The sequence below is a fragment of the Podarcis tiliguerta genome (genome assembly GCF_965153285.1).
Source record: "Podarcis tiliguerta genome assembly, chromosome: 11".
Taxonomy (NCBI): domain Eukaryota; kingdom Metazoa; phylum Chordata; class Lepidosauria; order Squamata; family Lacertidae; genus Podarcis; species Podarcis tiliguerta.
In genome coordinates, this window is record NC_139544.1 from 49645017 (window position 1) to 49658390 (window position 13374).

The 13374-nt window shown below is 43.6% G+C and overlaps 1 protein-coding gene across 5 annotated transcripts in view; it reads right to left on the reverse strand.

Moving 5' to 3' along the window:
• Positions 1 to 2874: 2874 nt before the first annotated feature.
• WDR7 (WD repeat domain 7) overlaps positions 2875 to 13374 on the reverse strand; it is a 221697-nt gene continuing 211197 nt past the window's right edge. For all 5 annotated transcript variants that reach the window (XM_083402630.1, XM_083402629.1, XM_083402633.1 and 2 more), the window contains 2 exons: positions 10261 to 10365; positions 2875 to 6583 (listed from right to left, as the gene is read on the reverse strand). In XM_083402630.1, coding sequence (XP_083258756.1) covers positions 6380 to 6583; positions 10261 to 10365 — 309 coding nt within the window. In that variant the 3' untranslated portion in view covers positions 2875 to 6379. The remainder of the gene's footprint in view (positions 6584 to 10260; positions 10366 to 13374) is intronic.

The following is a 13374-nucleotide window of genomic DNA, read 5'->3' on the forward strand; positions in this document are numbered from 1 at the left end:
ACAGATGATCAATGGGTACATGCTTACTTTTCACAATATTGGCTGGCTTCCAGAGACTGTGGTTATGCTAATGGAGGGGGCATTTATCTGTTTTACTGGATTTGAATGGGCTACTCTCATATAATTTTGAGAAACAGCCATAAGGTTATTAATGGTACAGAACATGGATGCAGAAAGTTCAAGCGTCAATCCCTGGCATCTCTGAGTTGACTCAGCAAAGACTCTGGAGAGCCACTGCTGCTGTAGACAATGTTGTGTGAGATGGACCAATGAGTATAAGGCAGCTTCCTAGATTACCTTGCAACAGGTAACAGTGAACAATTGCATGTGCATTGAAAAGCCATGGAAGTGTTGCTCTAGTACAGTAGCTGCTGCCATAGTGAGCATGACACAACAATGGCTTTCCATCAAGACTATATAGACTGCTGGACTTGGTGAGGATTGCATGGAGACACCCCTAACATGAATTGCTGCCTCTGTACCTTATGTGATTGCAGCTGCCATACAGATGTTGATGGTTCCAACATGAACTCCACTGGGCTAGTGATATCAAGGAGACTGCCTAGGGTGTGAACCAGGCCGTGGTTGGAAACCCCAAGTTGTAACTTCATGGTAAGACCTCAAAGCTGCAATCCCAGGTACGCTCACTTGGGGGGAATTCCATTGAACCCAGACGTACACAGGGACTGAGCTGCCCAGGTGAAGCTTATCTTTTTGCAAGACCAGCATGGCTGTATTTTTTTCTGAATTTGACTGTTTTATCTTTTGTAACCTGCTTTGAGGGTGTTGTTGTTTTGTTTTTTTACCATCAAGCACTGTATAAATTTTATGAAATAAATAGCTAGGTAAATAAACTAGCCAACTTACTGTCTTGGGGTAACAACAACAACAACAACAACAACAACAACAACAACAACAACAACAACAACAACGGCAATCTCTGGACGCAGAATTTGAGAGATCTAATCTAAGGTCTGTCTCACACGTGAATATTCATCACTTGATGACTGCAAAGCTAGGTGATGGCTTAATGTGCGGGAGTCTGATATAGGCACACAGAATTCTTACACAGTGTGTGTCAGTGTTGGGTCTGTTCACACTTCTAGTTCTGGCAGTGGTCAGCATGCATGCAGAATGGGCTCCAGCAGTTCCCATCTGCTTTGGTACATACAGTATATGTGACAGTAGCTCCCATTTCACAAAGAGGATGCTCAACAACTCACTAGATAATATTATAAGCAATTACTGCAAGGAAGTGCCAGGATACAGCAGAGAGCGGAGGCAGACGTGCTACACAATGGAATTGCTGCAGGCAGAACACCGATGCCTTTAATCCCCCACTCGTGCCACTCCCCACAAATGGGGAGAATTCATGGAATCACATAATTCTTTAATGTCCGTGTACATGTATCTGGTAATCAAAGCTTGGCTGCAATCTTGTTATTTGGTAAAGCAAATAGAGAGAAAGACAATGCATGTAATTTCTGAAATTCTCCCCTGCTTTTCTTTTTTGACCTTTGGTATTTGTACGTTATCGATGCTTTCTCTAAACCATTGTACAAAAACACCTTGAAGTGTCAAGCTTTAAAAATGAGTCTTCTTTTCTCTTTCTCCTCTGCAGCTTGGATTATCTTGGCCTTGTCAAAATACATTCTCTAGTTAGAGGTTGGAAATATTTCCCTCCTGGCTCCTAAGTATTGATTTTTTTCAACACTCGGCTCTGTCTGTCAGCTGAAGAGGTGAAAGGTGAAAGTTCATCCAGCACTGCCTGGCTTTACCTTCCTATTAATGTCGTGCCCTTTCTGCGTTTGATCAGTTTATGTGATCAGCAACAGAACAGTTACTGAGCAGATTCTACCTATAGGAAAAAAAAATATTTAAGCCATCAATTATTGTAACAGAGGAACACACCTTGAGAATCAAGAGGTTCTTGAATTGTCGCAATTATGAAGGCTTGTGGTTATCTGACGTCTCCCACCCTCCCCTCTGTTACATAATGACCACCTCAATCCATACTCTTCTGCTTTTCCAAGGGAACCCCCCCCCCCACCAACCCAAAGGACCGAATTAATTATTGGTTATGATCCTCTCTGAAGAATAATTAGCCTAGTGATACCACAGGTATGTAGATCCAAGTGAAAAACTGCTGGATGAAGGAGACACAGCACATCCTGCTGCGTTCCCAGTGGGAAGCTGCCCTTGTCTTAATGTCTTGGCAAATAACTTGGTTCAATTTCTCGGGAGAGGGGGAGAAGACAAAAAGACCTCCGATTTTCCTGTACTATGGAGGGTACTAATTAAATTCCTGTCTTCCTTTCTGGATGTAATCACATCATCCCTAAAATTAAAATAACAAGCCTGAGTATTTCCCCCATTGATTACCTTCCCTAATTCCTTTTGCCTTATGAATAAATCGGATCTTTCTGAAGCGGAGTCTCCACCTACCAAAATGAAATGTCCCAGATACCAAAACACAGACTGTTTCTCTCTACACACATACACAAAACTAAGGGCCAAACTAGGTAATATGGTAAGCACAGTGTCTGATGCTAAAAATGGCTGTCCTGTGAAATACTTCACATGTTCTCCCTCCCGAACATCTTAAGTGTCATGACATTACAATATTTTGCGTTTCCCTATCCTCGTTTCACATCGCTAACTGAGGGTCACAGTGCCCACAGAATGTTATAACATTACTACTGCTAATTTCTCGGTGTTTTAGAGCGTGGGTAGCTGAAACTACAATTGTGGTATATATTTCCAAACGCAGCTATAACATGACTGTCGCGTCCAGCCAGGCTTAGTGCAACCGCCTGGCGTTGTTGAGTGTGGCAATCAACGTGATGATTGTAATATAGGGAAAGCACTCTCTGGTCCAATTTAGCATTTATTTCACAGACATTATCTACACAGGGCCATTGGGTACATGCAGCAGCCAATAAGTGGAATCGCCCAGTCGTTTCTTGAGGCAGACATTTTAATCAGTTACCGTACACCGCGACTTTAGTCATGACAACATTTTCATACAGGTGTCTCATCATGTCATCTTTTGCTTGTAAACTGCCAATGAAGCCACGTACGTCTCTACATTTACAAGGACAAATCCAAATACAGTACTAAACAAATCAATAAAACACTAAAAGCTTACACTGGAATGACAATACAAATTTTACTGCAGTGCTGAAAGGTCTAAGCCGTGATGAAGTTTGCAGTGAGGCCTGAGAAAGTCACTCAAGCGCTGATTTGCGTGTGAGGGAAATTAAGACTTCTAGGCCAAAAATCCACTGAACTCTGCCTGCTGTAGCAGTCTCCATTTATTTCAGTGAGAGGGTCATGTGGGTTCCCATTCAAAGCCTAGCGGATTGTTGTAGCTGCTAGCACATAAATATTGATTCTCATGTTTAAATTACTCTTTTTTTTCTGCAGGCTAGCTTCCCCTATTGGTTTAAAAGTACCCTTTTTAAAATTTAAATAGACATAATGCACCACGTGTTAGATATCTGCAGAATACATAATTTTAAGAAGGTACAGCATTTAAACTTCTTTCTTAGATCTTTCACAACACTGAACTACTTCCTAGTGATAAAAGCATGTAGCGTGTTTTTCCATGGTTTTATTTAAAGCGGCTGGAATTTAGGAAATACATGTTAAGCATTTAAAATAAAAATAAAAACGGGGCAGTGCAGTTGCTCCACATTCTGCACTTGAAATAAATAAGTGGGGGCTTCACACAGGTCCCACTGAAATGAACATAAATTGTGTAGCACCACTTGGCAGATTTGCTCTCATTCAGCATAATGTAACAGGTCTGGTAGACACCCAGAGTGAAACTCCATGTTGCAACACACACAGAAGCTGCAGGCATGTGAAATCAGCAGCCACTTTTTGGGTTCTGAATGCCCCCCTTGTAGTTTGAAGTAAATCTTATGTGCATTTGTATTTCCTTGGCTGGCTATGTCAATGTCGGGACATGGATGTTGTTGCAACATATTAAGAAGGGGAGAGGAGAGGAACTCTGTACAGAGGCGCCATTTTGGGTATCAGCCCTCTGCTTATAGTAATATAAAGTTCTGATCACAGTGGGTCTGTGGAGCTTTCTGCAAGCAGAGGCTCCTTCCATTTTCTGCAGTGATGGGGAGCAATCTTTGCACCGAGTCCCACTGCTTGCAAGAAGCATTTAGCCACTGCTCATGAGACGAGGCAGCTTCCATGCAGAGCTCCATGTGAGCAAGGGAGCCTTGTGGAGCTTTGAATCATGGGCACCACAAGGAAAGGGAAAAGGATGGACGAACAACAAAGAAGTCTGTGTAAGAGAAGTAAATATGACTCTGGAATGCCCCAGGGGAAATGCACAAATGGTCCATTTCTGTTTATGTCATACTAACATTCTGATTCGGTAGAAAAGAGCGTACATATTTTGTGTACGCTTTCTTGCCTTTTCCAAATCCTGGTACCTATTGCATGAGTTCACTTCAAAAACACAGAAGATCCACAACAGAATTTCACCACCATTAGATAAACTCCATTTAAGCTTTGCCATAGTTAAAAAGGATATAAACTCACAACAACTATGCGATAAACATTCCTAATGGTCTTTAATTTCTTTCTCTGCTTTTAAAATCTCATGTAGATAGATATGTTGATTGCAGCCTGTGTAATCCTACTTACATGTACAGTGTATTGAACAGACCACCGAGATGTTTAACAAAAAAAATAATCAATGTATGCAAACTACTGGGAACTGCTTCAGCACAGGCCCCGTTGAAACATATGAGATGAGAGCAAGACTACTGGATTACTCTTGTGCAATTCTCATTCATATCCATGGGGACTGCATGCAAGCAGTGCTTAAAAGAATGTACTCAATAGTTTTTCAACTCAGAAGTCATCATTTTTTTTATCTATTCATTCAAAATCTATTTTTGGATCTGACAGGCTCAATTTCTGTTGAATGTGTTAGCAGACACTAAGAGCATTCTCTCTGCATATTCCCCAGAATTTAAGGCAAAGAGAATGCAAGCTAGAAAAGCACATGTCTATATGCACCACCATTTAAATAAAACATTCTCCAGAATGTTTTCCCTGCTGTACTAGGAACAAAACTCCAGGTGCATTCACACAGTAATAAATACAGGCGATATGTGAACATCGTACAATGCTCACTTATTGAAAATGTTTAAAAATATAGTAGCAATTTCCTGCACCAATGACCAGTGAGGCATTCCATCAAATACTTCCACCTCTTAAAACCCCTGTCCTTTAATGAAATCTAAATGTTGAAAATGTGTTGCATCATGATTAAGCTGACATCAGAACAAAATTTACTGGGGTCATATTTTGGTTGGGTCCAGTTCAAGAGAAATCTGGGAGAGCGAACCCTCGTGGACACAAATATCCATATTATCAGCAAAGGAAATGCTAACAGCCACCCTCTTTCTCCAGTAACCTTGCAAATTTTCATTTTTTTCAAATAAAAAAAATTAACACCACAGTCAATATTATTCTCTTTTCCCTGACATATGAAACATAAAATTGCCTCTTTGCTCATTAAAGCACGCCATCATTTCCAAATCAATCAAGAATGTATATAAGGAAGCGTCGCCGGTTTGAAGGAAGTGGAAAATTCTCTTTCCCATATATTTTGCCGTGAAATCCTGAGCCTGACAGGTACAATAAACCTTTAATGCTGTGAACCAGCATCTCTAGTGGACGCAGGGGAGTTCCTATGCACATGGGAGCCATCTGACCCTGTCCTGTAAGTCAAGAAGTGCCATGAGAATGCATGTGAAGACCTGTGTGTGGATGCTACAAGCCCACCTCTCTGCCACCACCCATTTTAGGCTAGGAGCACAGCTGGAGGAGCATCCATGTAAACAAACATACTTTCAGTAAACATCAGGATTCTAAATACTTCGAAGGAAGAAGAAGAAAAGTTTTAACTTAAAACCCTGTGAATCATTTCAGCCACTCTCAAAGCGATTAGATTAAGCCCGGTTTAAATGCTGTGATTTGATTCCCCACCCCTCCTTTTAACTTAATAAAATAAAGATCTTCCAGAGAGTCTTACTGAAGCAGTTGCAACCCGAAGAAGCACAGCTGCGTTCTCATGGTTCTTATTCTCCCTACGGATAAAGGGGAAAACCCTACAATGCTGGCATAACTGCTGCAGGCTGCTGAGTTTGGTACGCGTGCCTCTAAGTCTACAGCAAGGCTTCTGCTGTAGGGAAGCAATTTCCCCTGGCCAATCTCACTGCGTTACTGGTGCGGACCCTGGCGTGGACCACCTGGTGTCAAGATCACAATGAGGGAGATGAGATTTACAGGGGGTTTCCAAACAGAACTGTATTGAGAGCAAGAAAGAAAAGCAGAACGCCTGACTCTACACCACAAATCGGTGCTCTTTGCCATCGTGGGCCATGAGAATGACATTGCGATTGGAAGTCCAGATGAGCCTGGCCAGTCTGAGGGCATTGTGGGAGCCTGGCGATGCAGGTTGGACGGGGGGAACCTGATACGTTTTAATGCAGCGGAGCTGTGGTGCAGAATTCAGCATCCCGATACTTCCCAGAAGAGAGGTGTTCATCTGCCATTAGGGGATAAAAAAAAGAGGACCAGTCAATCAGTATGGAAATCCAAAAATTTGTTTATGGAGAGCACAGCAGTGTAAAATGTGCAGAGCTTAGAGAAGTTGTTTGATAATACTTCCTGGTGATAGCAATATGGCTTCAAGTGGAGTTTCGTTCCATTCATTCTGAACCAATAGCCACTGAGAATCCATGAAAACTTCGTGAGCATCCCTGATGAAGTTGCATTATGAGTACCATGAAAAACATGGCCAATCCTTCATATTTGCTTTTTTAAAGAGAGGTTCATAAGGGCTACTTAATTACATCTCCCGTGTGGCGCTGCGGGTTAAACCACAGAGCCTAGGACTTGCCGATTGGAAGGTCGGCGGTTCGAATCCCTGCAACGGGGTGAGCTCCCGTTGCTCGGTCCCTGCTCCTGTCCACCTAGCCGTTCGAAAGCACGTCAAAGTGCAAGTAGATAAATAGGTACCGCTCCGGCGGGAAGGTAAATGGTGTTTCCGTGCGCTGCTCTGGTTTGCCAGAAGCGGCTTAGTCATGCTGGCCCATGACCCGGAAGCTGTGCGCTGGCTCCCTTGGCCAATAAAGCGAGATGAGCACCGCAACCCCAGAGTCGGCCATGACTGGACCTAATGGTCAGGGGTCCCTTTACCTTTACTACATCATTTTAAGGGCAATTTTACAGATGTATCTAGAATTTTACACTTGAAAATGTTGGTGACAACTTGAAAGAAACACACTTCTGTATGGAAGAGAACAAACCCAAAGCCTGCCTGTGTTCTATGCCAATTTCCTTTCTTGCAAAGCTCAGCAGCCAAAATGGAACGGTGGCAATTTCACAACTTGTTCTGCATCATGAATTCAGTGCAAAGCTACCTCCCTGCAATGATGCAAAGAGGGAAGTTTTTTTTTGTATACAGGGAAGCTGCATATACTTCCTGGAACCTCCATGCCTAACAACGGACAGGGTCAATAGTATTTCGCTGGAAAAATCTACCCCCCCCCCCCCATTTCCAGAGAGAACTGCTGACTCAAACTTTATTTTAAAATGCTGGTTTTTGAAGATGAGCAATTGCAATATTAATTGAGCTCAGACCATCTTCTGTGACTGTGTGCATTTTTAAACTGTTGCAGCTGCACAGTCTAGTGATGGAAACAATCCTCTCTGCCGATTGCAGCTTCCTGAATAAAAAAAAAGTTGCGTTTTTGACCCTATATATTTTGATTAGGGGTGGGGGGAAAGCAATAACAGGCAACAGCTTCTTTATAGCTCCCTCCATTCCATGGGCAAAATATAAAGGGAACAAACCTTTAAATATTGGAGCTTCTAATTCACATGATAACTGGTCAATTTGCATTGCTTTGTTTCACCCGCGATGTTCTTTGAAAACAAGGAAATAAAGCAAAAGCCCTGTATCTGTGCAATCTGCTAAACCCATTAGAAACTTTGCATAGAACAGGTGAGCAGATGGCCTCAGCTGCGTGTCTGAGACTTTGACATATGAAAACCTTGGCACATCCTAGGACGTTTTTAAGATGTGCTATTGCCGATACCATGTTCTGAATTCTGATCAGCGCAACATAGAAGCCATTACTTTTTCCCTGGACCTTCTCAGCAGCAGAATGGTGTCAGAGAGTGTAAATCATGGCATCTGTAGCAGGGAGCATGCAAGCCCCACTGACATTTTCACAATTTAAATCATCTTGAGTAATAACCCTTTTAAGATGACTAATGTTACTGATTTTCCTGCATTAATAGTAGTACTGAATAGACCACTGGGGGTGGGGGAGGAATCACTAGTGGACGAGGTCACATTTTAAAATGCAACGTGTTGGCTCATCTTAACTCTTTATGTTAAAGCTGTCTTTTTGTAAAAAAGAAAGGAAGGAAGAAACAAGGGGTGGGGTGGGAATTAAACAGAGCAGTTTATATGTCGAAGCACGTGCCTGTATAGGAATATTGTCCCTGCCACCCCCTGCAATCTTAGATGATCATGTAAAACATCTCAATCAATACGTCTGATTGCTTTCTAGATCTTCCCATGCAACTCAACTAAATATATGCAAGTGATGGAAGAGCGTTTTTACGGTTCTTATTCACTGCTTCAGAAATCGCACACTGTATGGTGATGGAGAATAATTCAATACTCTTTAATGACACATACAGTTATCATTGAATGACATGCAGAAAGCCATGGTAGATTAAAAATATATACTAATAGCTGATAGTTACAGGAATTTTACAAGGCAAGGAAGCAATCATTCTGCTGTCAGAGCTTTCTCCAGCACTCTTTTTCCCCTGCACAGATATCTGCATACGTAGGCGGCAATTCTAAACAAAAGACACCATCAACCGGGAAGATGTCACTCTTGAACACCACTCAAATGAACAGGACCTGCTCAACTATGCAACTCCTGTTCATTTCAAGGGGAGGGAGTGTTGTGCAGGAGAACTTTCCGGCAGGCTGTGCCCAAACTTACTTGCAGGAAAGGAGACTCATTCAACATTCACAATATTTTTTTACCATGGGTGCAATGGAAACATGAGGGAATAGCAGTGTCATGGGTGTCGTGGCTCCTCTCTGCTGAGACAGATGGAGGCTGCAGGTCAATGGTTGCTTCCTGGGCTGAACCTACCCACCATACCACAGCTCTAGTGGACCCCCAAATCTGCCTCATCTGTTGAGGTGAATGGGGAACCCCCACACCTTTACACTTTCTGTTTACACAGCGGCTCTGGATCAAAAGGGTGGATTGAAAGACTGCACCAGGCAATTTTGCTAACAGCATGTTTGAATTGGTTTTCTTTAATAAGGAATATATATATATATATATTAAAAAATAAATACTGTTAACTTGGAAACTACACATTCCCATGGAATTGCCTCTGTTCCTGTATTTTCCGGATTAAAAAGGGGGAGTTTGTTTTATCCAATTCAGAGTGTCACAACCAAAAGTTGAGGAGGCAAAAGGAGATACGTTCGTTGGCTGTCAAGCTGTTATGGAATATTCTCCATGTGGAAGCTAAGCAAAGCTTTTGAGGTATCTTTAAAAAAAAAACCCTCAAGTGGCTGAGGCTCAGCTGATTCTTGGAGGTACAGAAGAGGCTTTCCTGGTATTTATTCTTGGGATTTGATGGTTGTGGTGTACTTTGGATGTTTCATTACAGAGGTCTGAGAAGCTCTCTTTACTGACTTGTCTGCTGAGGAACCGCTTGCTTGTGTGCTATTGAACCCGTGTGCATTGAAGAAGGTTCTCAGACATATTATAGGGTGTACTAAGTTCATGCAGAGCTCTTGAAAGGCCTTTTGAACCTCCTCCCTGCACTGCATGAACTGAGAGTGTACTCTTGAAAATATCCAACATCCCCTTGTGGCTGTAACACTGGAAGGGAATATTGGTCCTTGCAGGCTGCCTGTCTGATACGGAGCCTCATCTGCCATTACTAATGTTCTCACTGGGGAACACCTGATAGGCTTCCAAGCAACACTAGGTTTTCCCAGACTGCAAGCTTTAAAACCCCTGGGATTATTATTTTTTTATAGCAAACAATGGGGAACTTCAGACTATGTCTACAGTACCCACTTATGAGACTGGCAGACTCAGAATATAACAGTTTTGAAAAACAGCCCTACTCAAATATGAGACAAAGAAGTGTCACACGCATGAAACATACCTGCCAGAAGGAAATGTGACTGTCTGTGTTGGAGTAAGTGGCAAGATAGCGTCCATCAGGAGCAAAAGCCACGGCTGTTATGGCTCCTTTATGGCCGTGGATGGTCTATAAAGAAGAAAAAGAACCATGATATACAAAATTAGTCAGCCGGCACCAACTATAGTAACATTTGGATTAAAAAAGGATTTCAAATATACACCAAACATACAGATCAGGCATAGGCAAACTCGGCCCTCCAGATGTTCTGGGACTACAACTCCCATCATCCCTAGCTAACAGGACCAGTGGTCAGGGATGATGGGAGTTGTAGCCCCAAAACATCTGGAAGGCTGAGTTTGCCTATGACTGATATAGATTGAAGGCCATTATAACTTCGGATTTCTAAGGGAGGTTGCTCTTATGAAGACCAAACTAATAGTTGTGATGTGCAATGACAGTACTTTCCCATGGAAAGAATCTGTTAGCATTTCACTCCTCCGTTGCTGGATGTGTGGTTGTTACATGACATGTCAGTGTTTACTTTCTAGGTTGGTGCGCACTGGGACTGATTTGTGAACATCCCGGGCTGCGCTTCATCAGGAAGACTCCCGGAGAGGTCTGTCTCGTTCCGGGGGCTACGTGTGCCCCCCAGGCATGTTCCGCCAGAATCAGCCCCATTTCCTTTTCTGAAATAAAATTAAGCTGGAAGAGCTAACTATGCAAGTGTTCCTGTATAACTAGGCCTCTGGCTGGTTAAAGAGTCCACGGCCTTCTGTGTCCAACTCTTACCCTAAGAGAGATCATAGCTGCCCATCATTATCTCTTTTGAGCAATGCAAAACCACCACCAGCAGCACCCCACAACGGAACAGGGTGAATTATCCAATGTTGTCACTGGGGGTGGTGATGTCTGGCACCAAGTAAGACAGGGCAAGATATTCTGAGCTCTGTGCAGCACTACACGCTCCTCTTCCAAGCTCATCAGAGTTCTGAATGCTCCACACCCCTCTCTCACGCACGCACCCGCTATACTCTCCTCCTTAAAAAACGAAATTAAAGATTGGCTCTGTTCATGCACTGCTGAGGGGAAGTCCCCTCGCTTCTTCTGCAGCACACATTAAGCAGGGCACAGGGATGATTCAGGCTAAGATGTCGGGAAGCAATATATGCATGATGGTGTCTTCCCTCGACGCACAGAGGGTTCTTTTGACCTATTCTGCAGGCTGACCTTTCTGCCGAGTGGGTCAACTGGCTGTGGAGAGAATATCCGTGTAGGGCTCTTAGCAGACGGCGTGATTCAAAGAGCTAGTTATATTCCTACGGCGATCCCTCTCTTAACCCACAATGAATACCTAGAGTTTCCTAGGCTACTTAAACAAGTGCAACGCCAGGAAGGAAATTTATGCAAACGCTAAAAACAAAACGGAACAGAGCCGAAATGGACTGTACTTCATGAAAGTTGCACCCTCAGGTGTGGGCCTGCGCAACTGACATTCGGTTTAATCCATGCCCATGCATGTGGGGAATGAGTGACAAGCCATAAAGAAATGGAGCAATTCTCCCCAATGTTCGAAGCACTCGCACATATTTTCCCTCAATAATTCTTACAGCAAGGCTGTAAGGTAGGTCAGCATTTTGATCTTTTTATCACATATAAAGAGCCGAGGAAGAGAGAGAAAGAAAGAGAGGGAGGCCTTAGGATATTCAATGAGCGTGTGGCTGAAGGGAGAGCCAAACACATTCCAGCTCATTATCTTATCTATCACACGATACTGGAAATTAGTTTGTATCTTGCTTATTCTCTTTCAAGCGCGGGTGGCGCTGTGGGTTAAACCACAGAGCCTAGGACTTGCCGATCAGAAGGTCAGCAGTTCGAATCCCCACGACGGGGTGAGCTCCCGTTGCTCGGTCCCTGCTCCTGCCAACCTAGCAGTTCGAAAGCACGTCAAAGTGCAAGTAGATAAATAGGTACCGCTCTGGCGGGAAGGTAAACGGCGTTTCCGTGCGCTGCTCTGGTTCGCCAGAAGCGGCTTAGTCATGCTGGCCACATGACCTGGAAGCTGTACGCCGGCTCCCTCGGCCAATAAAGCGAGATGAGCGCCACAACCCCAGAGTTGGCCACAACTGGACCTAATGGTCAGGGGTACCTTTACCTTTACCTATTATCTTTCAAGGAACTTCTGGTGGTATACGTTAACTCTCCTCTCCTCTTGTTTATTTTCAACAACAACCCTATGGAGTAGTTTAGCCTGGGAAACGGAATGGAGACTTGAACCAGGCTCTCCCTGCTTTGCCGGTACTACTACTACTACTTCTTCTTCTTCTGCGGCTGCTTAAAATTTGTATCTCATCCTATACCCATGGGCCTGAGGATGGTTACAACATAAAATCTCAATATAAAAACACAAACACATAATAAAAACAAAAACAACCCAATACAGTGGTACCTCGGGTTACATACGCTTCAGGTTACATACGCTTCAGGTTACAGATTCCGCTAACCCAGAAATAGTGCTTCAGGTTAAGAACTTTGCTTCAGGATGAGAACAGAAATCGTGCAGCAGCAGCGCAGCGGCAGCAGGAGGTCCCATTGGCTAAAGTGGTGCTTCAGGTTAAGAACAGTTTCAGGTTAAGAACGGACCTCCAAAACGAATTAAGTTCTTAACCCGAGGTACCACTGTAACTCCCCAACACATGTTTGGAGGGCACTGGATGTCAATCTGCCAAAGGCCTGGTGAAAGAGGAACACTTCTGCCAGGTGCCTAAAGGTGCCTAATGAAAGACAGCAGGGAATGTGCATATGGCCAGACACAAGCCTCATGTGCACAAACATTGGAGACGCATTGGGGAGGCTTCACCACATGGGCATCTCACTGGACCACTTGCATGTCTCCTTGCATGCATTTGAAGAATGCAGCAATGGATTCTGGTGTGCAGGGTGCACCTATGTGTAAGCGTGTCCCCGCATTTCATCAAGGAAATAGAGGTGCTACACCAGGGATCAGCAAACTTTTTCAGCAGGGGGCCGGTCCACTGTCCCTCAGACCTTGTGGGGGGCCGGACTATATGTTGCCATGATTATGACCCACATTTTTGGTAAAAACCCTTACCAGGACCAACCCCAACATTGCCCAAA